Here is a 26526-nt window from a genome sequence, read left to right as displayed (position 1 = left end):
TGCATCGCGCCGTGTAAACATAAAACCATGTCTGCATTTGTGATCGGAGAAATGACAAACAACAAGTGCTACTCCACACTGCCCAAAACTCGCGTTTGAATCATCAGTGGCAAATCCTTTAAATGAAAACGTACTTACAGACTGTGAGTCAGAACTGCCGGCATTGTAGTCTACTCTCCCAGGATCAGGAAACAGTCTTTCATAAAATGTGCTGCACACATCTGGATATTTGGGTTAAACTGTTCTGGAACAGTGTTGTAAATACAACTTAACCACTGATTTCTAGTCGTGTCCTCTTTTGGAAGACCAAACAAAGTAGTTTCGCTTTCACAACGAAACAGCGTCACATACCATGGCCTTGAGTGAGCGGAGGCCGGCTTGAGTGAGCAGAGCATGACGAAGCGGATATCGTCCTCTTTTGGAAGGCCTAACAAAGTAGTTTCGCTTTCACAACGAAACACACAGTGCCTTCACGACATGGCGGCGGCAACAACAATACTATAGTAAAAATCCCCTGAAAGTGTGTAGGGCTCTGTCAGAGTATTGGGTTGAGTCCAAATACTCGAGCGCTCTTAATGAGTTATTTAACCCCACTCTATGAACTAACTGACTTCTAAATCACAGACACTCTCTGAGAGTAAGGGCCCCTCTTAAAATGTTCCACATGAAACATTTATGAGTGTTAACGTAAAACCAGAGCCAGTCACTTCAGCCGGAGGTGTAATCACTCAAAGACACTTGAAAGTGACAAAACAAAATGAATATAAAAAATTGTAAAAAACTCATGGCTATGACAAGCTGTAAATTGAAACCGACATCACATCCCATATTTGGGACATTCCAGGCTAATGCTAACACCAGATACACAATTACAGAAATGTGTGTGAACTTCACAAAGTGAAAGCCCTCAGAGAATCCCTGACAAGTCACAATGTGATATGTTTGGCATTAACTGCATATGTTTTACTGTCACATTTAAATGTGGCTTTTTAATGAAGTATGACCGTGTATAAAAGTACAGAGTACAGTATATTATGATTTGTATTATTTAATTTCTTTGGAAAAGAAACGTATAAGCTGGGGACTGGATCTGAATTAATGTGTTTTTTCTGGCCTTGCGGCCTCAGTAATAGAAATGTACTGTATAATTCAAAAGAATGCATAGTTTTGGAAACTGCTTTGTTTCTGATCTCTCTTTGTTTCTGTCTTTTCTCAGATTATTGTATTGTGGAATTGTGACAAGCCTTTACCTGCCAAGCATCGATGGCCAGCCACCTCAGTGCCCATTATTGTAATCGAAGGAGAGAACAAGGTGATATATGGTTTCTTTGAGTTTTCCCAAGTTATTTTTTAAGCATGTTAGAGTTGGGAAATGACATTGACAGCATTAGATGTGTCTCAAAGTCTAAAAAATAAATAGAAAAAATAAATGCATGAAACTTTGTGAATGCTGGTTTTAATGTATACTCTAATAACAAAAAGAAAATACTACTTTTATTCATCAAGACACCTTAACTTGATCAAAAGTAACAGTAAAAACTTACAAAAAATCTATTTCAAAAATAAATGCTGTTCTTGTGAACTTCCTATTCATCAAACAATCATGTAAAATGTATCACAAAAATATTATGCAGCACAACTGTTTTTAATATTGATATTTCCAGAGTATAAAATCAGCATATTAGAATGAATTCTGAAGGATCATGTGACACTGAAGACTGGAGTAAAGGCTGCTGAAATTACATCTTAAAATAGAAAAAGAGTGATTTTTAATTGTACTAGTGTTTCACAGTATTACTGTATCTTTGATCAAATAAATGCAGCCTTGGTGAGCATAAGAAAATTCTGTAGTGTACAGTATATGTAATGTTTTTCATTGGTAATGAAAGTTATTACCCTGATAAAGTATTTTTCACAAAATTGTGGCTACATTAATATGTACAAGTGAAAGCCCTCAGAGAATCCCTGACAAGTCACAATGTGATATGTTTGGCATTAACTGCATATGTTTTACTGTCACATTTAAATGTGGCTTTTTAATGAAGTATGACCGTGTATAAAAGTACAGAGTACAGTATATTATGATTTGTATTATTTAATTTCTTTGGAAAAGAAACGTATAAGCTGGGGACTGGATCTGAATTAATGTGTTTTTTCTGGCCTTGAGGCCTCAGTAATAGAAATGTACTGTATAATTCAAAAGAATGCATAGTTTTGGAAACTGCTTTGTTTCTGATCTCTCTTTGTTTCTGTCTTTTCTCAGATTATTGTATTGTGGAATTGTGACAAGCCTTTACCTGCCAAGCATCGATGGCCGGCCACCTCAGTGCCCATTATTGTAATCGAAGGAGAGAACAAGGTGATAATATGGTTTCTTTGAGTTTTCCCAAGTTATTTTTTAAGCATGTTAAAGTTGGGAAATGACATTGACAGCATTAGATGTGTCACAAAGTCTAAAAAATAAATAGAAAAAATAAATGCATGAAACTTTGTGAATGCTGGTTTTAATGTATACTCTAATAACAAAAAGAAAATACTACTTTTATTCATCAAGACACCTTAACTTGATCAAAAGTAACAGTAAAAACTTACAAAAAATCTATTTCAAAAATAAATGCTGTTCTTGTGAACTTCCTATTCATCAAACAATCATGTAAAATGTATCACAAAAATATTATGCAGCACAACTGTTTTTAATATTGATATTTCCAGAGTATAAAATCAGCATATTAGAATGAATTCTGAAGGATCATGTGACACTGAAGACTGGAGTAAAGGCTGCTGAAATTACATCTTAAAATAGAAAAAGAGTGATTTTTAATTGTACTAGTGTTTCACAGTATTACTGTATCTTTGATCAAATAAATGCAGCCTTGGTGAGCATAAGAAAATTCTGTAGTGTACAGTATATGTAATGTTTTTCATTGGTAATGAAAGTTATTACCCTGATAAAGTATTTTTCACAAAATTGTGGCTACATTAATATGTACTGCAGTAAAATATTAGTGACACACAACACAGCATCCCGCATTTTTGTAGTTGTTGATAGGGTGTGTGTGGATGTTTTTGGTGTGGAACAGAGAGGGACTGTGAGTGTTGTTTCCCAGTGTTTGGAGCGGAGAGGGATTAGTTTTCCTCTGGCTGAGGCCGGGAAGAGAGCAGTGAAATAGTGCCAGTCAGCCTGTGGTTTGTACGGCTTGTGGCTGTCTTGTTTACAGAGTGGTGTGTCCGTGTGTGTGTGTGTGTGTGTGTGTTTTCCCACCCAGACTAGCTGACGAGGAGACAGCTCTTTTAAGCCGTGATTGACAGCCTGGTCCCATGCCACACTGAAGTGTTGCTCTGGGCATTTTCCTTATTAAACACTCCCATTTCTACAGTATATGAGATCCTACAGAGCCATTTTAGCCATTGGGATTTGAGTGTGAAAAATAATATTCCATGTAATTTTGTGATTATTATATTTCCTCTCCATGCGAGCTGAGTTATGTCAACAGAAAAGTTTTTTAATTCAGAATAACAAGCATGCAGAAATCACACACTGTGTGATGTGATTGTAAATAAGGGTTATTTTTTAGGGAAATTGTAGTAGCGATGTACCCTAATGAATTTTTTACAGAGACTAAAATTTACATTTACATTTAGCCAGAAACCAAAAATTGAACGGAGTAATTGAACCTTGCTCTTTACAGTGTTGTTTTCTCATGTGATAAATAAAACTAGTTACAGTAATGTTCTTCTGCAGCCAAGCTTATCCATGTTTTGTGTAAGAAATGGACACTGACATAGTCAAACCACAAGTAGTTTCTGTTTCAAACTAATTCGTTGTAATTGTTAGTAGTAATTTATTAGTGGCGGATACAGTAGTAAAATGATAGTAAATGATATGACTCGACTTGATTCTGTGGTACGGCTCTATGGCGTCTGTGTATTTGAAGGAGAGAGATGTGAGACTTCCAGCGTTAGATTTAATCCTGACTTCACAGGGCCGTCGCTCACCTGCACGTACCTCATCTTTCACCTTCATATTGTGGCGGTGGCTTTCTAGAAGTCCAGATTGTATGTGGAGTGGTCCCTGTGGACTGCTTGTGTGACTGAGGGGGATTTACTGTGGGAAGCGTGTATATTATTTCCTGTTTAGTTGTGCTTTTAAACACCATCCTCTTTAGACGCATTTATGAGTCAGTTTGTCGCTCCCTGACACTGTTTTGACGTTTAGTGCCGTCGAGGCTTGTTTTGTCCGTATGTGTTTTGACAAAAGTTAAATGAAATGCTTGCATGTGCGTCCATGTTTATGAAGCGCTGTGAGGGGATGTGTGTGGGTGGCCTGCTGTGACTGGACTTTAATGTGCGTCTCGTTTTGTAAATTTCCGCATCTTTATTAGTGATCAACCACACATGCACAACAGTAACCAAATATTTGGAGTTTAATCCAAACAGAAAAATATGAAGAGAGGAAATTTTCCTTGTACTATATGAGATCAAATCTGAGTGTACGTATTTATTTTTCTCTCTGTAGGTCATGAGCAGTCGGTTTCAGCCTTATGACAGTATCATCAGCGATGCAGTGTTAAGTCTGGATGAGGACACTGTGTTGTCAACCACTGAGGTATGGACTATAATTCTCCCCATGTGTCTCTCTCTCTCTCTCCGAGTCACACGTCAGCAGTGAGGGTGACTGCCGTCCTGAGCTCTGTTAGCCTGTGGCCCTGCTGAAGACAGCGCTTCCTCCTGGAAAGTTTCTTTTTTCGTTTTCTATCACTATTCATGGCTGTAGATGTCATCTTTTTGCGGTTTTCTGGGGTCTTCGACAGGAGTTCTGTGACGGTTTTTATTTTAGGATTGCCAAAGTTAATGTGTGAGATTTAAAGACACATTTAAGACCGTTATCGTTATGAGTTAATATTGTTAATAAAAATATTTTTAAATTGGAGCCATCAGAGCTGATTGAAATGTCATCTATACATTTTTATTACCTATTTCCTTTTTACTTTTTATTTGTTAGTGCTGTCAAACGATTAATCGCATCCAAAATAAGTGTGTACGGTGTATATATTTATGTATATATAAATACACACACGGTATATAATTTTGAGAATATTTACATGTATATATTTATATTCATATAATTTATAAATACATTTAATATATAAACATAAAATTTTTCTTAAATATATACGTGCATTTGTGTGTATTTATATATACAAAATAAATATACACAGTACACACACATAGGGATGCAATGATTATAGATTTTGTTGGTACGATTATTGTCTGAGGAATAATTACGGTTTTACGATTATGACGATTATTATTCATTTCCCAACATTACTAATGTATAAAATCACATGAACACTCTTTAGATATTAAAGTGTTATTTATTGCTGGCTTTTGAAACAGAAATAACACAGTAACCAACAATACAGCAGAAAATAATAATAAACAAAAGATAAACAAAAGTCCATCTCTCCCATTGGAATTAAAAAAAGGTGACCTCTGCTCTGTAAACATCCATGACAGTATTTCTCTTTTGAAAATAACAAATGGAAATAGATCGCAACAGTATTTAATGTTTTCAGTTTGTACAATCTTTACATTTCTTTTGGACCTGGGGTAGAGACTTTGGAAACATGGTGAAAAAAATATTGTTGGTTTTTACATATGAATAATGCTACAACAGGGACAGTAAATAAAGTTAATGAAGTAGCCTATTATTAATATACGACTAATATTAACTTTATTTGTCCCACAGGGGAAACTGTTACTAATGATGGAAATAAACTGAAATATTATTGTAATCAACTGTCATCCATACGTATTCATTTGAATAATCTTTATAATAATTCATATGATTTTACATGTCTATTATTTTGGTTTGTGAGATCGGAGATTGCGCTGCGCACGTGTACAAACATTCAGGAGGACACAAACTTCTTGAGAATGCTGCCCCGTGACTTTTATTAATAAAATAGATTAAATAGCCTACTGGAGAGATGCACAGACACAGGTAGGCTAATCCACACAGGTAACTGTCACCTCTCTCTCTCTCTCTCGTATAATTAATTCAAGTAGCTAAATGTTATAATTAATTCATTTTAAAAAATGTGATCTTACCGCACTATTTCATCTCTTTCTGATCTGAAGCGTGCAGAATGCGGAGCTAACGAGCTGTAGCTTTGCGTCAGGTGGTTCTTGCCTTCACGTCGTGCATTAAAATCGTTCAATGTACAGCAAGCCGTGCATTATCCCTTATGTATTCGCTCTTTAGCAGCAGTTTTTTTTACAGCAATATTTAAATGACACCCTGGTCATTCTTGGTGTACCCAAAATGGTCCCACACTATCGACAGGCATTTCTCTGGTGAAATAAAGCTTCGCTGTTTGGTCCCTCTGTCAGTTCATCTAATGCATGTAGTAGCCTCCGTGCCTCTGATAAGCACGTCATTTTAAGCTGGTGCACCGCTAGTGTAACTTTGTTTTTGTTTTGCGCAAGCTGCTACAGTTCCGTTCCATGTAACAGAAACTTTACGATGAATTAACCGTGACGTTTTAAAGCGCGGTTAATCGCTGCATCCCTACACACACATATATTATGTAAACAAAAACTTATTTTGGATGCGATTTAATCGTTTGACAGCACTAATTTAAATATTGAAGCTGATCAGTCCAATTTTATGGCAACATTAGAATAAATCACATTAATATAATTAACATAAAATCAAACTCAAGTAAAATACCGCGCATAGAAATGTGAGCATCAGTAGGGGACATATTTACAAAGATTAAATCAATAAAGTGGTAATAATTTGATTAAATTAAATATGAATATAAAAAAATATTTAATTATTGCAGATCTACATTCAGATATAATATTATTATAATATATTGAATACAATATAACAATAAATATATATTTAGAATTGCTAAAAATATTACATATATAATGCAGATATACTGTATATACACAGACACTGTGTATATAGTTTAGATTTTTGTATCTTTGTGTGTATATGTATTTGTGTGTATATATATATATATATTCGTTTTTAAATACTTTCATTTATTGACAGTCATAATAGTATTTAGTATGGAATGGCTGGAGCATAGTTTTATATATAAATGTTTAGCCAATCATAACAGAAGCCATTTACATATAGGTACAGAGAGATGAAAAATTTGGAATTTTTTGGTGGAAGACACTTTGAATAACATCGGAAGTGTGCTTCAGGGGATGAGATTGCCCCTTTCCTGGCCCTATATTAAAAATAGCATCCATTGCAGCTAACAATAGGGCAGATATCGGATCCATAACCCTGTAGCACCTCAAAGTGAAAGACGCCTTATCATTTGAGCGGGGTTGTGATCGCTCCCTCCTCAGCCGCTCTCGGATTAAACCCCAACCTTTCAGCTGGCAGTGCAGATTTGGCAACCACTATGCTTCCGCCACCCATAATCAGCTCAGCATGGCCTCTTCAGCCCTCGGTTCCTCCCTCTCTCAGCTTCTTTCTGTCCCCTGCATTAGTGGCCCTCTGCGGTGTACAGCGGTGAGAAATGGCCGTCCCTTATCAGAGGCAGCAGAGTCAGCGTGAACGCACACAGCTCAAGTCAACCTCCTAAACCTGTCTTCCCTTCGGTGCATTCCTCTTTTCTTCCTGAAATGGATATCTTTAATCATGTGTTATCTTGACCACACTGCAGGGAAACTCCAATTACTCTTTCTTTCTTGAATTCCCCCTCCCAAATAACCCCATTTGTGTAGCTGGAGACTTAGTTTGGCATTACATGTGAGGCGGGTGTTCTGCTGGTGGGGTTACGCCAAGTGTTCAGTGTATATAGTTAGTCTGTTTGTGTGTGTCTTGTATGAGTGTGGTTCAATTCACTGCTGACTTGAGATCCTGCTGAGGCTCCGCTGCTGACACTTTTGATGTGTTTCAGTAATTATTTGTTTAGATGCTTTGATCTTCGAAAAAGGAGGGCATTTTCTCAGCTAGCAGCTTTGAAAGCGTGTTTGTATATGTGTGTGTGTGTATATTTGTGTCTGTTTTTTGTGACGAGATGGCCTTCATGCCACCATCCTCGAGTCTTTATTTCTTCTTTTTAACTCTTTATAGTGCCGGTTTGGCGAGTTGCTTCTAACTTGAGCTCAGCGTTGCCTTGCAGGTGGACTTTGCCTTCACGGTGTGGCAGAGTTTCCCTGAGAGAATTGTGGGATATCCTGCCCGCAGTCATTTCTGGGACAATAATAAGGAGCGCTGGGGTTACACCTCCAAATGGACCAATGACTATTCCATGGTTCTCACCGGAGCTGCCATTTACCACAGGTACTGCATGTGGAAACAGATGCTTCACTGGGAGGAAATTAGGGCAGTGCCTTCCCTTTACACTATATGAATATACACAGTCTACATACACATGTATATATGTATGTGTGTGTGTGTATATACAGTGGTGTGAAAAAGTGTTGGCCCCCTTCCTGATTTCTTATTTTTTTGCATGTTTCTCACACTTTAATGTTTCAGATCATCAAACAAATTTAAATATTAGTCAGATAACACAAGTAAACACAACATGCATATCTGGATCCAACCACCCTCCCGCTTCGGATGTCAACATCATGTTCTCAGTTCTTTCCGAGGTCTCAAGCCTTGATTGTGTACGGCTGAGCTCATATGGTTTTGTTGTATTAGAGTTTTTTTCCTTTTCAAAACACTTCATAATCATTTAGTTTCATTGGAAGGCTATGATGTAGACGGTGCAGGTGAATAGTTCACAGACACAGAAATATAACTGAGAGCAAAAAAAGGGCCGTAACATTGCATTCGAAACGGCATAACCACCATTTAAACACCCTGCAGTATTTTATTTCTTATTTTTACAAATGGTGCCAAGACTAATGAGTTGCCTTAAGTGGCTTGTCAAACCCTCCCTACCTAATTAATTCATGCAAATCCACCTTAGTGTATAAAAAAATTAATTAGAATTCCCTAAATCCTCACGTTATTAAACAGCCCGACTTGGAGAAAAAAAATGTTTGTTATAGTCCAGAGAAAGATTAGCATGGAAACAAAGGCAGAGCTTACAGTGCAGGAACGCCATCTGTTTAGATGTGAAAACTTTTGTAGACATCAGCGCATGACAGGTTGCATCGTAAGGACTTATGGCCATAATTTAAGTGAGACGTCTCTCACCTCCTTTATCTTCCCTGTCCCTGTGAAAAATGAGCTGTCCATCAAAGTTCAATGGCACTGCCTCATTTCTCCTCTTTGGCCTCCTATTTTAAACGTGACTCCTTCGCATATAAAACTCCCTCAGCCACAAATGGACACCTGGCTAATTTAGAAAGTGACGAGTGTATGCTTCCTTTATATCCTTTCTTGTTTATTTCATATCAAGGGAACGGTTCTCGAGATGTTGGGCCCCTCCAGTGTTGTTTCTCGGTGTTTTCCAGAGTCAGAGTGGAGTGTGTTGTCAGCCTCCGCTCACAGGTACTTGAATGTCTGATGACTTGAAGGAGTGCCGTGCTTTAGTGGCCTTTTGTGAAGGTGACTGGACTTAAAATGTGCCAGCTGTGGGCCAAAGCCTTTTTTCCTTTTCATGTTTTCTTCACATAATGCATCAGAATTCGGTTGATGCTGACATATTATGTACACTACACGTTTTAGTTTTTTCCCCCCTCCCGTGTGGACATGGTCTTCCCACGCTGAAATTTAAAAGCATATCTGACACTTTGTTGTTTAGGAACCCTTAAATTACTGTGCGTTGTATTTTAATAAGCATCATGACTTAAAGGCCTCAGAAATTTGCAGTAATGTGATTCAGTTGACTTTATTCGAACTAAAAATCTTAATTTTAGAGTGTCTATCTTGACATTTAAGATTAGGTGCTTGCTTGAATCTTGTTATACAAGTATGTGAATTAAAGTCCCTGAAAGCTTCTACTATAATTGCCCTCTTAACTGTTGCATAAAATGTTCATTTGTAATTAGTCGTCTTTGTCACCCTTTTTCTGTCTTTTTTTTTTAAGTTTTAAAACAAATGGCCCACATCTGGTTAAGTTTTAAGTTCGGCAAACCAGCTAATTTAAAAATGTTATATCCAGCATTTATACATATGATTGTCATTGTTATAATGTCATATCACAGAATCAACGTCTGGCCTCGCACAATTTCATTGGCCAAATTATAAGACACTTCAATGTACATAATCCTTGTTCATACAGCTGAATCTACACAATTCTATATAGGATGATGCATAAATTTAAAAGCATATCTGACACTTTGTTGTTTAGGAACCCTTAAATTACTGTGCGTTGTATTTTAATAAGCATCATGACTTAAAGGCCTCAGAAATTTGCAGTAATGTGATTCAGTTGACTTTATTCGAACTAAAAATCTTAATTTTAGAGTGTCTATCTTGACATTTAAGATTAGGTGCTTGCTTGAATCTTGTTATACAAGTATGTGAATTAAAGTCCCTGAAAGCTTCTACTATAATTGCCCTCTTAACTGTTGCATAAAATGTTCATTTGTAATTAGTCGTCTTTGTCACCCTTTTTCTGTCTTTTTTTTTTAAGTTTTAAAACAAATGGCCCACATCTGGTTAAGTTTTAAGTTCGGCAAACCAGCTAATTTAAAAATGTTATATCCAGCATTTATACCTATGATTGTCATTGTTATAATGTCATATCACAGAATCAACGTCTGGCCTCGCACAATTTCATTGGCCAAATTATAAGACACTTCAATGTACATAATCCTTGTTCATACAGCTGAATCTACACAATTCTATATAGGATGATGCATCTGAGATGACTTTAGGGGGTAGATGTGTGCATCAGATGTTTGTTTTGATTAATATGTGCATCCCATCCAGTCACGATGCCCTTGCCAATGCTGTCATCAGAGCTTGTGATACGCCCAGCATCGTCCAGATCTGCCCAAGGCCCCAAGGCCCGTAGAGCATGTGTGCAGACGACACACTGATAGGTGTTTGCATTGACGCCAGTGTTATTTTAATTACCCAGTTACCCAGCTCAAAGCCATTCATTTGAAATTGGCCTGTTGAATGCTGCTGCTACCACTACACACTTGCAAGATCACCAAAGAATCTTGGCAAATTTAAACTCATGCAATTGTATTATGTTGTCGTTCTTTTATGGTTTCTCTACTTGTTTTTCATTCCGTCGAGATCATCCTGTCTCAAGGTTAACTGGTAAAATTAGCATCCGATTTCTCTTACATTTCTTTCTATGATTAGCAATAAGCAATATAGAGTCATGCTCAAAAGCATCACTGATCTCTCCCTGATTGTGCCTTTTGATTCAATTGAATTGAGTTTAGACAGAAGCGGCAAAATCTTTCAGAAAGTTGCGTCATCTTCCGCCACTACAGTTTCACAGCATCTGTTAAACACGCAACTGTATTTCTCACGTTAGGCTGTTAACCAGACTTGCATGACCACTTTAAGCTATTTGAGTAAATACTGATTTGTTTTGGGTTAGTTTTGTTCAGAGCTGTTTGTTTTGCTCCCTCCTGTCCTGACCCTTCATCCCAGTAATTAACAGATGACTTTTTATAGAGGTAATAAAGAAATTGCAAAATGCCAATTTTGTATGAATGATTTATAAGAAAATGAATAAAGTCATATTTGATGCTATAATGACGTGACTTGCATATTTATTTTTCCGATTAACGGTATAAAGAGGTTACAGATAAGGGATTATATTGAGCTGTACACTGTAAAAAAATAACCTTGAATTTAACAGTAAAAGACTAAAAATCCTACAGTAAAAACACATTAACGATAAGTTCCCCTACGATATACGGTAAAAAAACATATTGGACATTACATGTAATTTTACGGTAGTATACCGTTTTTGGAAGTGGAAAAAGGATGTATAATTTACAGTGAATAACCGTAAATTGACATTCCCAGAATTCCCTGCATTACATTTCAAATGCGAAGTTTTTTGTTGAATAACTGTTCCTTAGTTTGTTTCTTATCAGTTTTGTACATTAGGGTTGTATGTTACAGCTAATGTTAAATTAATGTTTACTGCATTATTTCAGTTTCATGTGTGTTACCATGATGATGCTTAGGCTACGTCCATATGAAGCCAGAGCTTTCGCTATCCGATCTTTTTTTTTTCCCCTTCGTCTCAAGAAATATCTGCATCCACACAAAACGATGTAGTATACATGCCAGACAAGCATGTGACGCTGTAATTCTGCCACAGAGCTACACTTAAAATGGAGAAGAAGACTTGGACTATGCGCATAAACCTTGCACGCGGTATAGAAACGAACATGGAACAATACATTTATTAATCTGTGTTAATGTTAGTTAATATAAAGACAATCGTTCAGTGTTTGTTCATGTTTTTGTTGCTGTTACGTGACGTAGCGGTGTCTGACTAGGGGGCGAGACGTGGGCTGATGACGTCATCTTTTCAGAAAATATAGGGATTCGCTGTCCACATGAAAACGCAAGGGCGGCATTTTCAGATTGATCCAATCTGGGACCCGGTTTCAAAAAATATCGGTTTCACTCACCGAAAACGCCAGATCCATGAGGACGAAACACCTATACGATACAAAATGTATGCGTATACAGCTTAACTGTATAAACTCCGTGTGGACGGGGCAGTGTGTGTTAATGTTTGTGTGAATGACTCTGTGCATCTTCAATATATGTTAATATTTAAAAGCTGCTTGTGATGGACTTTGGTTCATCATGTGACTTTCTCATCACCACCTGCTTTTGGTGGTTATCTGCGTTACAAAACAGATTTCAGTACTTCAATAGGTTGGTTTATTAACATTATATCAGTTAATGAAATTACGGTATTTAAATGTAAATTTAAGTTAAAACCGTAAAACCTAAAATGTTGCTACCGTATTTTTTTGACTGTAAAATTCTGGCAACAACAGATGCCGTTTTTTACCATAAATTTTATGGATATTTTTACATTTTATACAGTGTACATGCTGAAATTCAGCACTAATTATTGTGTGGCTACTGTAAACGGCTGTGCAATTTTTTTTTCTTTTTGAGAAGGATGCTTTTATATCTAATACTAAAATCAGATAATTTGTTCTTGAGGTTTTTTTTTCCCCAAACACGACCACAAAAGTATGACGCAGTCGAGACGCACTGGTATAAGGTTTATACTTAAATATATTAACACCACACTAATATGCAATGTTTCACACATTATTTTTCTATAAGTTATGATTGAGAGCTACACAGTTTAACAGTAAATAGGAGCTATCACTCATGCAAAATATGAGGAATATACTTGCGTAAAAGGTTCATTTTAAAGCATATCTGAGTGAATGAGCAGACTGCTCAGACCTCCTAATGTTCATCAGGTTGAAAATTGGATCCAAGTCAGCTGAACCGAATGGTATTTCAACCGTGTGTTATGAATGCAGCAGAATTTCTTCAGTTCAGTCCTCTTTTTGCTTCCTACCTTCTCTCAATTTTGTGCCTCGCTGCTCTTTCCTGCATCTATCTTACGTGTCCCGCTGAAAGCAGAGCTCGTGAATGCAGCGAACACAGGCTGTGTATGTACAGCACTGACTCTATGTGCACACACACATGTGTGTTCAGCTCCTGACAACCAGCATGGAGTTGATCTCCCAGATGAGGTTTCTGAGCTGGTCCATAATCATCTTCAGCTGCTGGTTCTTCTGTTTGAGTTTCTGTGATAAAAATGGAACCTGTTGAATGCTGCTGCTACCACTACACACTTGCAAGATCACCAAAGAATCTTGGCAAATTTAAACTCATGCAATTGTATTATGTTGTCGTTCTTTTATGGTTTCTCTACTTGTTTTTCATTCCGTCGAGATCATCCTGTCTCAAGGTTAACTGGTAAAATTAGCATCCGATTTCTCTTACATTTCTTTCTATGATTAGCAATAAGCAATATAGAGTCATGCTCAAAAGCATCACTGATCTCTCCCTGATTGTGCCTTTTGATTCAATTGAATTGAGTTTAGACAGAAGCGGCAAAATCTTTCAGAAAGTTGCGTCATCTTCCGCCACTACAGTTTCACAGCATCTGTTAAACACGCAACTGTATTTCTCACGTTAGGCTGTTAACCAGACTTGCATGACCACTTTAGGCTATTTGAGTAAATACTGATTTGTTTTGGGTTAGTTTTGTTCAGAGCTGTTTGTTTTGCTCCCTCCTGTCCTGACCCTTCATCCCAGTAATTAACAGATGACTTTTTTATAGAGGTAATAAAGAAATTGCAAAATGCCAATTTTGTATGAATGATTTATAAGAAAATGAATAAAGTCATATTTGATGCTATAATGACGTGACTTGTATATTTATTTTTCCGATTAATGGTATAAAGAGGTTACAGATAAGGGATTATATTGAGCTGTACACTGTAAAAAAATAACCTTGAATTTAACAGTAAAAGACTAAAAATCCTACAGTAAAAACACATTAACGATAAGTTCCCCTACGATATACGGTAAAAAAACATATTGGACATTACATGTAATTTTACGGTAGTATACCGTTTTTGGAAGTGGAAAAAGGATGTATAATTTACAGTGAATAACCGTAAATTGACATTCCCAGAATTCCCTGCATTACATTTCAAATGCGAAGTTTTTTGTTGAATAACTGTTCCTTAGTTTGTTTCTTATCAGTTTTGTACATTAGGGTTGTATGTTACAGCTAATGTTAAATTAATGTTTACTGCATTATTTCAGTTTCATGTGTGTTACCATGATGATGCTTAGGCTACGTCCATATGAAGCCAGAGCTTTCGCTATCCGATCTTTTTTTTTTCCCCTTCGTCTCAAGAAATATCTGCATCCACACAAAACGATGTAGTATACATGCCAGACAAGCATGTGACGCTGTAATTCTGCCACAGAGCTACACTTAAAATGGAGAAGAAGACTTGGACTATGCGCATAAACCTTGCACGCGGTATAGAAACGAACATGGAACAATACATTTATTAATCTGTGTTAATGTTAGTTAATATAAAGACAATCGTTCAGTGTTTGTTCATGTTTTTGTTGCTGTTACGTGACGTAGCGGTGTCTGACTAGGGGGCGAGACGTGGGCTGATGACGTCATCTTTTCAGAAAATATAGGGATTCGCTGTCCACATGAAAACGCAAGGGCGGCATTTTCAGATTGATCCAATCTGGGACCCGGTTTCAAAAAATATCGGTTTCACTCACCGAAAACGCCAGATCCATGAGGACGAAACACCTATACGATACAAAATGTATGCGTATACAGCTTAACTGTATAAACTCCGTGTGGACGGGGCAGTGTGTGTTAATGTTTGTGTGAATGACTCTGTGCATCTTCAATATATGTTAATATTTAAAAGCTGCTTGTGATGGACTTTGGTTCATCATGTGACTTTCTCATCACCACCTGCTTTTGGTGGTTATCTGCGTTACAAAACAGATTTCAGTACTTCAATAGGTTGGTTTATTAACATTATATCAGTTAATGAAATTACGGTATTTAAATGTAAATTTAAGTTAAAACCGTAAAACCTAAAATGTTGCTACCGTATTTTTTTGACTGTAAAATTCTGGCAACAACAGATGCCGTTTTTTACCATAAATTTTATGGATATTTTTACATTTTATACAGTGTACATGCTGAAATTCAGCACTAATTATTGTGTGGCTACTGTAAACGGCTGTGCAATTTTTTTTTCTTTTTGAGAAGGATGCTTTTATATCTAATACTAAAATCAGATAATTTGTTCTTGAGGTTTTTTTTTCCCCAAACACGACCACAAAAGTATGACGCAGTCGAGACGCACTGGTATAAGGTTTATACTTAAATATATTAACACCACACTAATATGCAATGTTTCACACATTATTTTTCTATAAGTTATGATTGAGAGCTATTAATGTTAGTTAATATAAAGACAATCGTTCAGTGTTTGTTCATGTTTTTGTTGCTGTTACGTGACGTAGCGGTGTCTGACTAGGGGGCGAGACGTGGGCTGATGACGTCATCTTTTCAGAAAATATAGGGATTCGCTGTCCACATGAAAACGCAAGGGCGGCATTTTCAGATTGATCCAATCTGGGACCCGGTTTCAAAAAATATCGGTTTCACTCACCGAAAACGCCAGATCCATGAGGACGAAACACCTATACGATACAAAATGTATGCGTATACAGCTTAACTGTATAAACTCCGTGTGGACGGGGCAGTGTGTGTTAATGTTTGTGTGAATGACTCTGTGCATCTTCAATATATGTTAATATTTAAAAGCTGCTTGTGATGGACTTTGGTTCATCATGTGACTTTCTCATCACCACCTGCTTTTGGTGGTTATCTGCGTTACAAAACAGATTTCAGTACTTCAATAGGTTGGTTTATTAACATTATATCAGTTAATGAAATTACGGTATTTAAATGTAAATTTAAGTTAAAACCGTAAAACCTAAAATGTTGCTACCGTATTTTTTTGACTGTAAAATTCTGGCAACAACAGATGCCGTTTTTTACCATAAATTTTATGGATATTTTTACATTTTATACAGTGTACATGCTGAAATTCAGCACTAATTATTGTGTGGCTACTGTAAACGGCTGTGCAATTTTTTTTTCTTTTTGAGAAGGATGCTTTTATATCTAATACTAAAATCAGATAATTTGTTCTTGAGGTTTTTTTTTCCCCAAACACGACCACAAAAGTATGACGCAGTCGAGACGCACTGGTATAAGGTTTATACTTAAATATATTAACACCACACTAATATGCAATGTTTCACACATTATTTTTCTATAAGTTATGATTGAGAGCTACACAGTTTAACAGTAAATAGGAGCTATCACTCATGCAAAATATGAGGAATATACTTGCGTAAAAGGTTCATTTTAAAGCATATCTGAGTGAATGAGCAGACTGCTCAGACCTCCTAATGTTCATCAGGTTGAAAATTGGATCCAAGTCAGCTGAACCGAATGGTATTTCAACCGTGTGTTATGAATGCAGCAGAATTTCTTCAGTTCAGTCCTCTTTTTGCTTCCTACCTTCTCTCAATTTTGTGCCTCGCTGCTCTTTCCTGCATCTATCTTGCGTGTCCCGCTGAAAGCAGAGCTCGTGAATGCAGCGAACACAGGCTGTGTATGTACAGCACTGACTCTATGTGCACACACACATGTGTGTTCAGCTCCTGACAACCAGCATGGAGTTGATCTCCCAGATGAGGTTTCTGAGCTGGTCCATAATCATCTTCAGCTGCTGGTTCTTCTGTTTGAGTTTCTGTGATAAAAATGGAAATACACATTTTCAGTTATTGAGCTGTTAATATGCAGCACTGCTGAGCAGATTGTCACTGACTTAACATTTTTCAGTAGCATAACATCTAAGCTATTTTCAAAATTATGTAGCAGGGTTTCTTTTCCTAACTACTACCTGTGTAGCACGACAAAACTCAGCATTCTCTCATCTTATGCCACATAATATGTCAATTTCAGTGTGCAGAGCTGTAAGCAGACTTACAGAACAGTGGAATCAATCATATTCACTCAGTAGTAAATGTTTCCTACACCACACAATCTGTAGCACCAGAAACTATATATTTACCTGAGACATTAATTAAATGTGATAGAATAACCACTGGATTATTTTGATTGTGCTCAGTCTTTGTTTTTGCATGTACCATGCCAATAACACAAGATGAAAATCATAGTGCGACCAGTGTATTACACTTAATAAACAAATGTCTTTTAATGAATCAGTCAAAAGACTCACAATCTCAAACTGGTTTGAATCGCTCTAAAGCATTACTGAACATCTGACTACCTGTATGTAATGATACAAGTTCTCAAAGTTTTGTAATAAAAGGCATTAAATAGTATTAGTGATGTCAAACGATTAAATCGCATCCAAAATAAAGGTTTTTGTTTACATAATATATGTGTGTGTGTGTGTACTGTGTATATTATGTATATATACAGTGGGGAAAAAAAGTATTTAGTCAGCCACCAATTGTGCAAGTTCTCCCACTTAAAAAGATGAGAGAGGCCTGTAATTTTCATCATAGGTATACCTCAACTATGAGAGACAAAATGAGGGAAAAAAATCCAGAAAATCACATTGTAGGATTTTTAAAGAATTTATTTGCAAATTATGGTGGAAAATAAGTATTTGGTCAATAACAAAATTTCATCTCAATACTTTGTTATATACCCTTTGTTGGCAATGACAGAGGTCAAACGTCTTCTGTAAGTCTTCACAAGGTTTTCACACACTGTTGCTGGTAATTTGGACCATTCCTCCATGCAGATCTCCTCTAGAGCAGTAATATTTTGGGGCTGTCGCTGGGCAACACAGATTTCCAACTCCCTCCAAAGATTTTCTATGGGGTTGAGAGCTGGAGACTGGCTAGGCCCCTCCAGGACCTTGAAATGCTTCTTACGAAGCCACTCCTTCGTTGCCCGGGCGGTGTGTTTGGGATCATTGTCATGCTGAAAGACCCAGCCACGTTTCATCTTCAATGCCCTTGCTGATGGAAGGAGGTTTTCACTCAATGTATGCATGTATGCATGCATATATATATACACACACACACACATATATATTTAAGAGAAATGTTATGTTTATATATTAAATATAAATTATATGAATATAAATATACATACACACATATACAGTACATATTAAAAAAAGATTTATATTTATATATACAAAATAAATATACATAGTGTACACATATATTATGTAAACAAAAACATTTATGGTGATTTGGATGTGATTAATCGCGATTACTCGTTTGGCAGCACTAATAGTTATACATGATACTTAGGATCATGGGAGTGTCTTACTTTAAATATGAATATAATCTAAAAAAATATGAAAATAACATTTAGATATTAATTTAGAAACCCATATATAGAGCTTGGTTTCCACCACCGACTGAAAAAATGTTTTCTCACAATTCTGACTTTTTTCTCACAATTCTCAGAAGAAAAGTCTTCATTACGAGATATAAACTCACAATAGCAAGAAAAAATAATTAAGAGAAAGTCGCAATTGCTTTTTTTATTTCTTATTCCATGGCAGAAACTAACAAAAAATAAATAAATAAATTCTGAGGGAAAAAGTCAGAATTGCAGGATGTAAACTCAGAATTTAGAGAAAATAAGACACTAGGGCTTCCATACTCATCAGATGATTGTGTGGGTTAATTCAGTGAAGAATTCATCACACTGATCCAAACAGGTAACGTATGGAAGGTATGAAAGAACTGGCTCAGAAGAGTCATCTGCTCATGAATCAGACTATAGTTGCACTGTGTGCTTGTCTAGCAGCGAGCAGGGATAACGGTTCTTGCCATTATTATGCATTACACTGTGCTTTATATCTTATCACATTCAATTCACATTGAAACTCACATTCATAACTCAGATAAAATATGATTTATTTTACCATGTTGCTGGAGATCATGACTGAAAAGCAATGCAGGAAGCACTGTTGCATACTGTAAATAGTTAACATCACCATAAGTAGCCTCAATATATTGTTGTTTTTGTTTAACTGCTTTATGCAAAGGACTATATACTTACATACTCAGAGACAGGTTTTTGAGATTCACTTGTTTAACATGTGATGCCGATAAAGTCAAGATGCTCAGCTGTTTTTCGACCAAACTGAAAGGGAATAAATATGATTTGAGCCACTTTGTTATATGATTGCTGGTGTTGTACTAGACACAGCAGGCTAGAAACAGCGAGAGGTTCTCTGGCCAAAAACACCTTGTTAAAGAAAAAGGCTAGAGGAAAATGTCATTCAAACTGACACTCTTTATAATGACAGTCAAGGGGAGCCAAAACAACAGTTGACTTTCATTGACATTTTTCATAGCATTTCTTTAAAAAAAATAAAATAAAATAAGTCATACAGGTTTGGAATGGCGTGAGGGTGAATAAACGATGATAGAATTAAAATCTTTAAATTAACTTCCTTTTAGTACTGCTAATTATCATTAACAATAATAAGTGTTATTTAAGGACTATTTGAATTTTGCTGCCTATAAATCATAAATTTGTAAAGTGGCTTTTGCAGAAAACAATCAGAAGAGAAAAACTGCATTTACTTTTTCATATCATTCAGTCCTAGGCTCAAACATTGCGTTTCATTTTGCCTCTCCCTTCATCTGAATCTCTTACCTCATCGAATCACGATGAGATCAAAGCAGCCGTCCTCGACAATGTGCGCAGAGGGAAGAGTTTTTGATCAAATGCGGACTTATTAAAATTCAGGTTTGTTCAAATGTGCTATGTTTTACACTCTGAGTGACAGCTGGATGACGTGCTTGCACCACCGCAAAGAAAAATTTGTGTTTTTTCCATTGCATACTGTATATAGCCTAAACATTTTTTTTTTCTTTTTTGGGCACGTCATGTTATTAAACTAATTTGTTAATGACTGTCAGGTTCTGGGTAAATTAAATTTATATTCAATTTAATTTTAAAATTAATTAATTAATTCTTTCATTCATTCATGAAGCACTGTACATTTCCCTGAACAGATGTGAATGGCATTAGTCTTTTCTTTGAATTAGCATTATCTCTCCCATGTCGACAATTTTGTAGAGTAAATGATGTGGACAGTGTGTTCTTTTGGCATTAATGCTGCTGGTGAACATCCAAAAATTGAACTAGCTTCATCAGCTGTTTATTTTGATCAAAGCTGAAGCCAGATGGCCCCTCTGTGTGTTACATGAGAAGACTGCTGATGGCAAGAATGCAGTAAATGATGAGTGACAGAAATCGACAGAAAAGGAAAAAAAAAAACACTGCACAACTGCCCTTCAACAAAATTCCTTTAGACATGTTGACAATTCAAGCAGAAAACATACCAAAGGTCTTTGAAAGACAACTAAAAATACAACTAGATGTTTAAGTTTTCTGAAAAAAAAGTGGTGCTTGCTTGTGCAAGTCACCTACAGAACATGCTTGGTTATACAAAGGTCTTCAACACTTTCCGAAGGACCCCTTGGTGTACAGAGAGAGATGGAGCAAAGACCCATGTTACATATTGTATAAAAGTGAGTGTTGCATTTAAAGCCTCACTTATAAAAGAATGATACTATACATGGCGCAACCAATAAAAATCTTTTACGTTCAAGGTTGAGGTTAACCTGTTGAGGTTAACTTGTCTGAGATTCCAGAGACTCCAAAGTAATCTGTATTTATAAATGTAAATTAAATCTAATTTATAAATTAAATTTATAAAATATCAATTAAATTAAATTTTAAAATTTAATTAAATTAAATTTTTAAATTTAATTAAATTAAAATTTATAAGAACACAGCCCACAGATATTCTGGTGGTTATACTGTTCGAATCCCTCTTTCAATGGACATCTATAGGCTTTTCACCAATTTTATCATTTGTATATGTCTAATCACTTAGAAAATAATTGAAACATGCTTCTTAAAAAAAAGTTGCATAATTTCACAAACTCATGTCTGTAGCGAAAAGGGGTTGGTTCGAACAGGCAACAGTAAAAATGGTACTTGCTTTACCGTGCGCCACAAATGAAAACCTGTAAACCTCTTTTCCAAATGCTCTCTGGAGTATAAGCAACAGTAAAGAGAGACTGTGTGTGAAATGTCAAAGTATTGAAGGTAGGAAAACAAACAGCAATTGCTCAACCTGAAGCGCAATGAAGCGCTGCAAAATGTTTTCTATTTTCAGCGTGTCCCTTTTTTCCATGCCCTAAGCATGCTGGGCCTTCCTCCCTGACCCTGTGTGCACCAATTAAAAGGCCTCTAGCCGGTAAACCGCTTCTAATGGATGACATATGAACTGAGTAATCATGTGGAGAATTGAGTGCCTCCTGTGAGCGCGTGTGTGTGTGTGTGTGTGTGTACATACGGGGAGGACTGTCTCCTCTGAACCGCCTCATTATGGTTCTGGCATGTTTGTTTATCAGAGCACAGCTCCACCACGGCCCCTCAGCCCCAGCCCTGCTCCGGAGATAACGGTAAACGCCCGTACCGCCACCTCCGCCGCAGCCTCTGCCGTTGTTGATTACACTCACGGTATCTGCCTTCTGAGAGGCCTATTTGAAATTACAAACATTCTCCTCTCACATTTCTCACTTTCTCATTTGAATAAAGAGGACAGACGGGGTAATTAACAGGGTATTAAAAAAAATTGAGAAGGGGGGCAAGTGAGGAAGAAAGAGTGCAAAAGAGGGGAAGAAAAAAAATAGAGAATGGTGGAGAATAAATGCGAGCAGCCGTCTCTCCAAGGCCTTCTTAATGGGCTGTGACAGGAATTTATTAACAGTTAGAGCAGTGTTCAATCAAAGCGCCTGCCCGGATGAGTTGACAGTGCCTCGACTACAGTGGACCTTTGGATGGCCTCACACATCTGTGGGGCCCCTTAGGGACTCTCACACCAAAGCAGTTAAGAGAGTCAAGAAGAGGGGAGGGACAGGCTTGCAGTAAATTATCCTCTTGAGTCAGATGATGCATATTTCAGACCTGCATTTGTTTACACTTGAAATTTCTGTGCGATTAAAGGGGTCATATGATGTTGCTAAAAAGAACAATTAAAAAAAATTTAAAAAAAATTTTTTAAAAACACATTTTCCACATACTGTACATTGTTTCTCCTCTATGCCCCGCCTTTCTGAAACGCATATGGAAGACCAAATAAAGTATTTTCGCTTTCGCAACAAAACACACAGCGTCTTCACAACATGGAGGTGGCGGTGGCAGCAACAATAAAGTTACGCCTTCTTTCTTTGCGTAAACATTTGGGTGGCGTTATGCAAATCTTCCCACATCGTGACGTAGACATGTGGGGGCGTGTTTAAACGAGGCATTTTAGGAGGGCATGGACGAGTCTTAACTTTTATAAAGAATATCTCTTTGGGTTTGAGACTTTAGTCTTTGCAACTTTAGGGGTCTCGTATTCACGAACAGCTTGTAACACTCAAAAGAGAAAGGAAAACTTGAAATCGCATCATATGACCCCTTTAAAGAACGATTACACCTCTGAGATTTTGGCGATGGAAAAGCAAAGCCAAAATCGTTCTGTTATGCTACTAATGAAAGGTACAATAAAACTCTGCGGAACACATACAAGATGTGTGAAGACAGATCGGTCACGGTGATGAAGGCCACTCAAGATTGCAGGAGCATTATTCAGCCTGGGCCCTGACAAACAGCAATTACCCCAATCGACAGATAACGAGAGCAGGGTGATCATTCAGCGACGGGATGTCCCATAAAGCAGCGGGGCATTACCATACTTGTGCTATACATCTCTCCACCACTTCACCAACTTGTTGGAGCTCCAACAGTGATGAAGAATTCAGTAAATCAAGCCTGAGCTCCTTTGGCACGGCAAACGGCGGCACTCAATCAACAGGACAATGGCATGACTCAATTAAAATGCGCAACCTAGCCTGCAATGGGATGAGTCAGAAAGACTCAAACTGACCTGAGTGCTAATTTTCAATCATCCATGGCCTCATTACTTTCATGCAAGTGTCCATTTGCTCATTTAAGCTGATGTCTATCTGCCGGTTCATCCATCAGTCCATTCATTACTATACCATTCTCTGTATTCATCCATCTATCGGTCCTTCATACAGACATACAGATATCTAAAAAACAACAACAAAAAAAAACATGAAATATTTTATTTGTTCACTTGCATGTCATGTGATTATTAGCCAACATCAGAGATCCTTGAACATGCAAATGCTGCACAGGCAGATGACGGAGAGCTGTAACACATCTGCTCTCCACATTCTGACGCAACCTTGACCTCCCCTGAGTTTGACATCCTTCATTCCCCCAACATGGTCGCTTCATTCAGCGTGTTATTTGCAGCTGGCTATTTGGCCGGCGAAAAGCTCCAGGGCCCTTGTCGCATGAGCATTTCCACACTGACTGCCTTTCATGAGCATGCTGCAGTTTTTAATAAGGCAGACTCAATGGCAGAGAGGGGCACAGAAAAAAAATCTGATCATTTTGCCTTTACTGCAAGAAAGTCATGAAATCCTCGGTAGAGAGCCATCAGGTCGGTTTTCAAATACTATGGCTTCATTATGCGAGTGAATATGGCAGATATCTCATTGCTTGCCAAGTTAAAGGACACTGTAAACATATTCTAAACAAGATCTCTGCAGGCAGTGAAATGGCCTGTTTTGGCTTTATATACACTGTACAGTGCACCACAGTTTGGAGTCGGTAAGATTTTGGAAAATGTTTTTCAAAGATATCTCTCAGGCTGCATTTATTTAATCAAAAATACTGTAAAAACAGTGACATTGTGAAATTGTATTATAATTTAAAATAACTGTTTCCCATTTTAACATTTTTAAACAATTTATTCTTTTGACGGCAAAGCTGAATTTTCCAGATTCAACCATTACTCCAGTCTTTAAAGGGGTCATCTGATGCCCATTTTCCACAAGTTGACATGATTCTTTAGGGCCTTAATGAAAAGTCTGTAACATAGTTTGGTTAAAATTTCTCAAAATGGTAGTGTAAAACAACAGTTTTTACCCTGTCAAAAACAGCTCTGACATGAAATATTTTATTTGTTCACTTGCATGTCATGTGATTATTAGCCAACATCAGAGATCCTTGAACATGCAAATGCTGCACAGGCAGATGACGGAGAGCTGTAACACATCTGCTCTCCACATTCTGACGCAACCTTGACCTCCCCTGAGTTTGACATCCTTCATTCCCCCAACATGGTCGCTTCATTCAGCGTGTTATTTGCAGCTGGCTATTTGGCCGGCGAAAAGCTCCAGGGCCCTTGTCGCATGAGCATTTCCACACTGACTGCCTTTCATGAGCATGCTGCAGTTTTTAATAAGGCAGACTCAATGGCAGAGAGGGGCACAGAAAAAAAATCTGATCATTTTGCCTTTACTGCAAGAAAGTCATGAAATCCTCGGTAGAGAGCCATCAGGTCGGTTTTCAAATACTATGGCTTCATTATGCGAGTGAATATGGCAGATATCTCATTGCTTGCCAAGTTAAAGGACACTGTAAACATATTCTAAACAAGATCTCTGCAGGCAGTGAAATGGCCTGTTTTGGCTTTATATACACTGTACAGTGCACCACAGTTTGGAGTCGGTAAGATTTTGGAAAATGTTTTTCAAAGATATCTCTCAGGCTGCATTTATTTAATCAAAAATACTGTAAAAACAGTGACATTGTGAAATTGTATTATAATTTAAAATAACTGTTTCCCATTTTAACATTTTTAAACAATTTATTCTTTTGACGGCAAAGCTGAATTTTCCAGATTCAACCATTACTCCAGTCTTTAAAGGGGTCATCTGATGCCCATTTTCCACAAGTTGACATGATTCTTTAGGGCCTTAATGAAAAGTCTGTAACATAGTTTGGTTAAAATTTCTCAAAATGGTAGTGTAAAACAACAGTTTTTACCCTGTCAAAAACAGCTCTGTCTACAGCAAGCGGTTTTATTGCATACAGCTTTAAATGCAAATGAGCTCTGCTGACCCAACCCCTCTCTGAGAGACTGTACTAGCACATTATTAGGAAAGGCGATTTGCAAAGATTCATTAAAGGAGTCATATGATGCTGCTAAAAAAGAATATTATTTTGTGTATTTGGAGTAATGAAATGTGTTTATGCGGTTTAAAGTATAAAAAAAAAATAATACAAAATTCCCACATACTGTACATTATTGTTTCTCCTCTATGCCCCGCCTTCTTGAAACACGTTGATTTTTACAAAGCTCATCGGTCTGAAAAACCGAGGTGTGCTGTGATTGGCCAGCCATCCAGTGCGTTGTGATTGACCGAATACCTCAAGCGTGTGACGGAAATGTTTCGCCCCTCACCATACTGTTGATGTCATGTCAGGCCGGAGTGATGAGACAAAAACATGAAAACCCATTACAAACGAGGCATTCGTTGCATCCAGTGGGGACATAATTACTGATTATAATGACTTGTACTGTCTTTTTACGCGTTGCATCGCGCCGTGTAAACATAAAACCATGTCTGCATTTGTGATCGGAGAAATGACAAACTACAAACACTACTCTACACTGCCCAAAACTCACGTTTGAATCATCAGTGGCAAATCCTTTAAATGAAAAAGTACTTACAGACTGTGAGTCCGAACTGCCGGCATTGTAGTCTACTCTTCCAGGATCAGTTCTGGAACAGTGTTGTAAATACAACTTAACTACTGATTTGTAGTCGTGTCCTCTTTTGGAAGACCAAACAAAGTAGTTTCGCTTTCACAACGAAACACAGGCGGCCTAGCGTAAGCTGAGGCGCAGGCTTGAGAACAGCGCAGCCGGCGGATTACATGTGACGGGTCTGGGCTGGACTCGGCTTCGTCCACAGTGAAAGCCGATCCGGTGATCCACAGCACTAAGTTGATGTATTTTCTCAGCGACCAGCACAGATCAGCTCCAGGCATGACGAAGCGGATATCGTCCTCTTTTGGAAGACCAAACAAAGTAGTTTCGCTTTCACAACGAAACACA

The 26526-nt window shown here is 37.3% G+C and overlaps 2 protein-coding genes across 3 annotated transcripts in view; one reads left to right on the top strand and one right to left on the bottom strand.

Annotated features, from left to right (window-relative positions):
* Positions 1-8387, top strand: part of ext1b (exostosin glycosyltransferase 1b) — an 80583-nt gene extending 72196 nt beyond the window's left edge. Inside the window, exons 7-9 of the mRNA XM_016281405.1 lie at positions 1217-1312; positions 4517-4606; positions 8157-8387. Coding sequence (XP_016136891.1) covers positions 1217-1312; positions 4517-4606; positions 8157-8387 — 417 coding nt within the window. The remainder of the gene's footprint in view (positions 1-1216; positions 1313-4516; positions 4607-8156) is intronic.
* An 8157-nt stretch (positions 8388-16544) lies between these two features.
* The window catches only part of med30 (mediator complex subunit 30), a 14950-nt gene continuing 4968 nt past the window's right edge, over positions 16545-26526 (bottom strand). For both annotated transcript variants that reach the window (XM_016281458.1, XM_016281459.1), the window contains exon 4: positions 16545-17274. In XM_016281458.1, coding sequence (XP_016136944.1) covers positions 17179-17274 — 96 coding nt within the window. In that variant the 3' untranslated portion in view covers positions 16545-17178. The remainder of the gene's footprint in view (positions 17275-26526) is intronic.

Source organism: Sinocyclocheilus grahami, unplaced genomic scaffold (assembly GCF_001515645.1).
Source record: "Sinocyclocheilus grahami isolate Dianchi unplaced genomic scaffold, SAMN03320097.WGS_v1.1 scaffold149.1, whole genome shotgun sequence".
NCBI classification, from domain to species: domain Eukaryota; kingdom Metazoa; phylum Chordata; class Actinopteri; order Cypriniformes; family Cyprinidae; genus Sinocyclocheilus; species Sinocyclocheilus grahami.
Note: the sequence above shows the minus strand (reverse complement) of the source record. Positions and strands in the feature narration are given on the sequence as shown.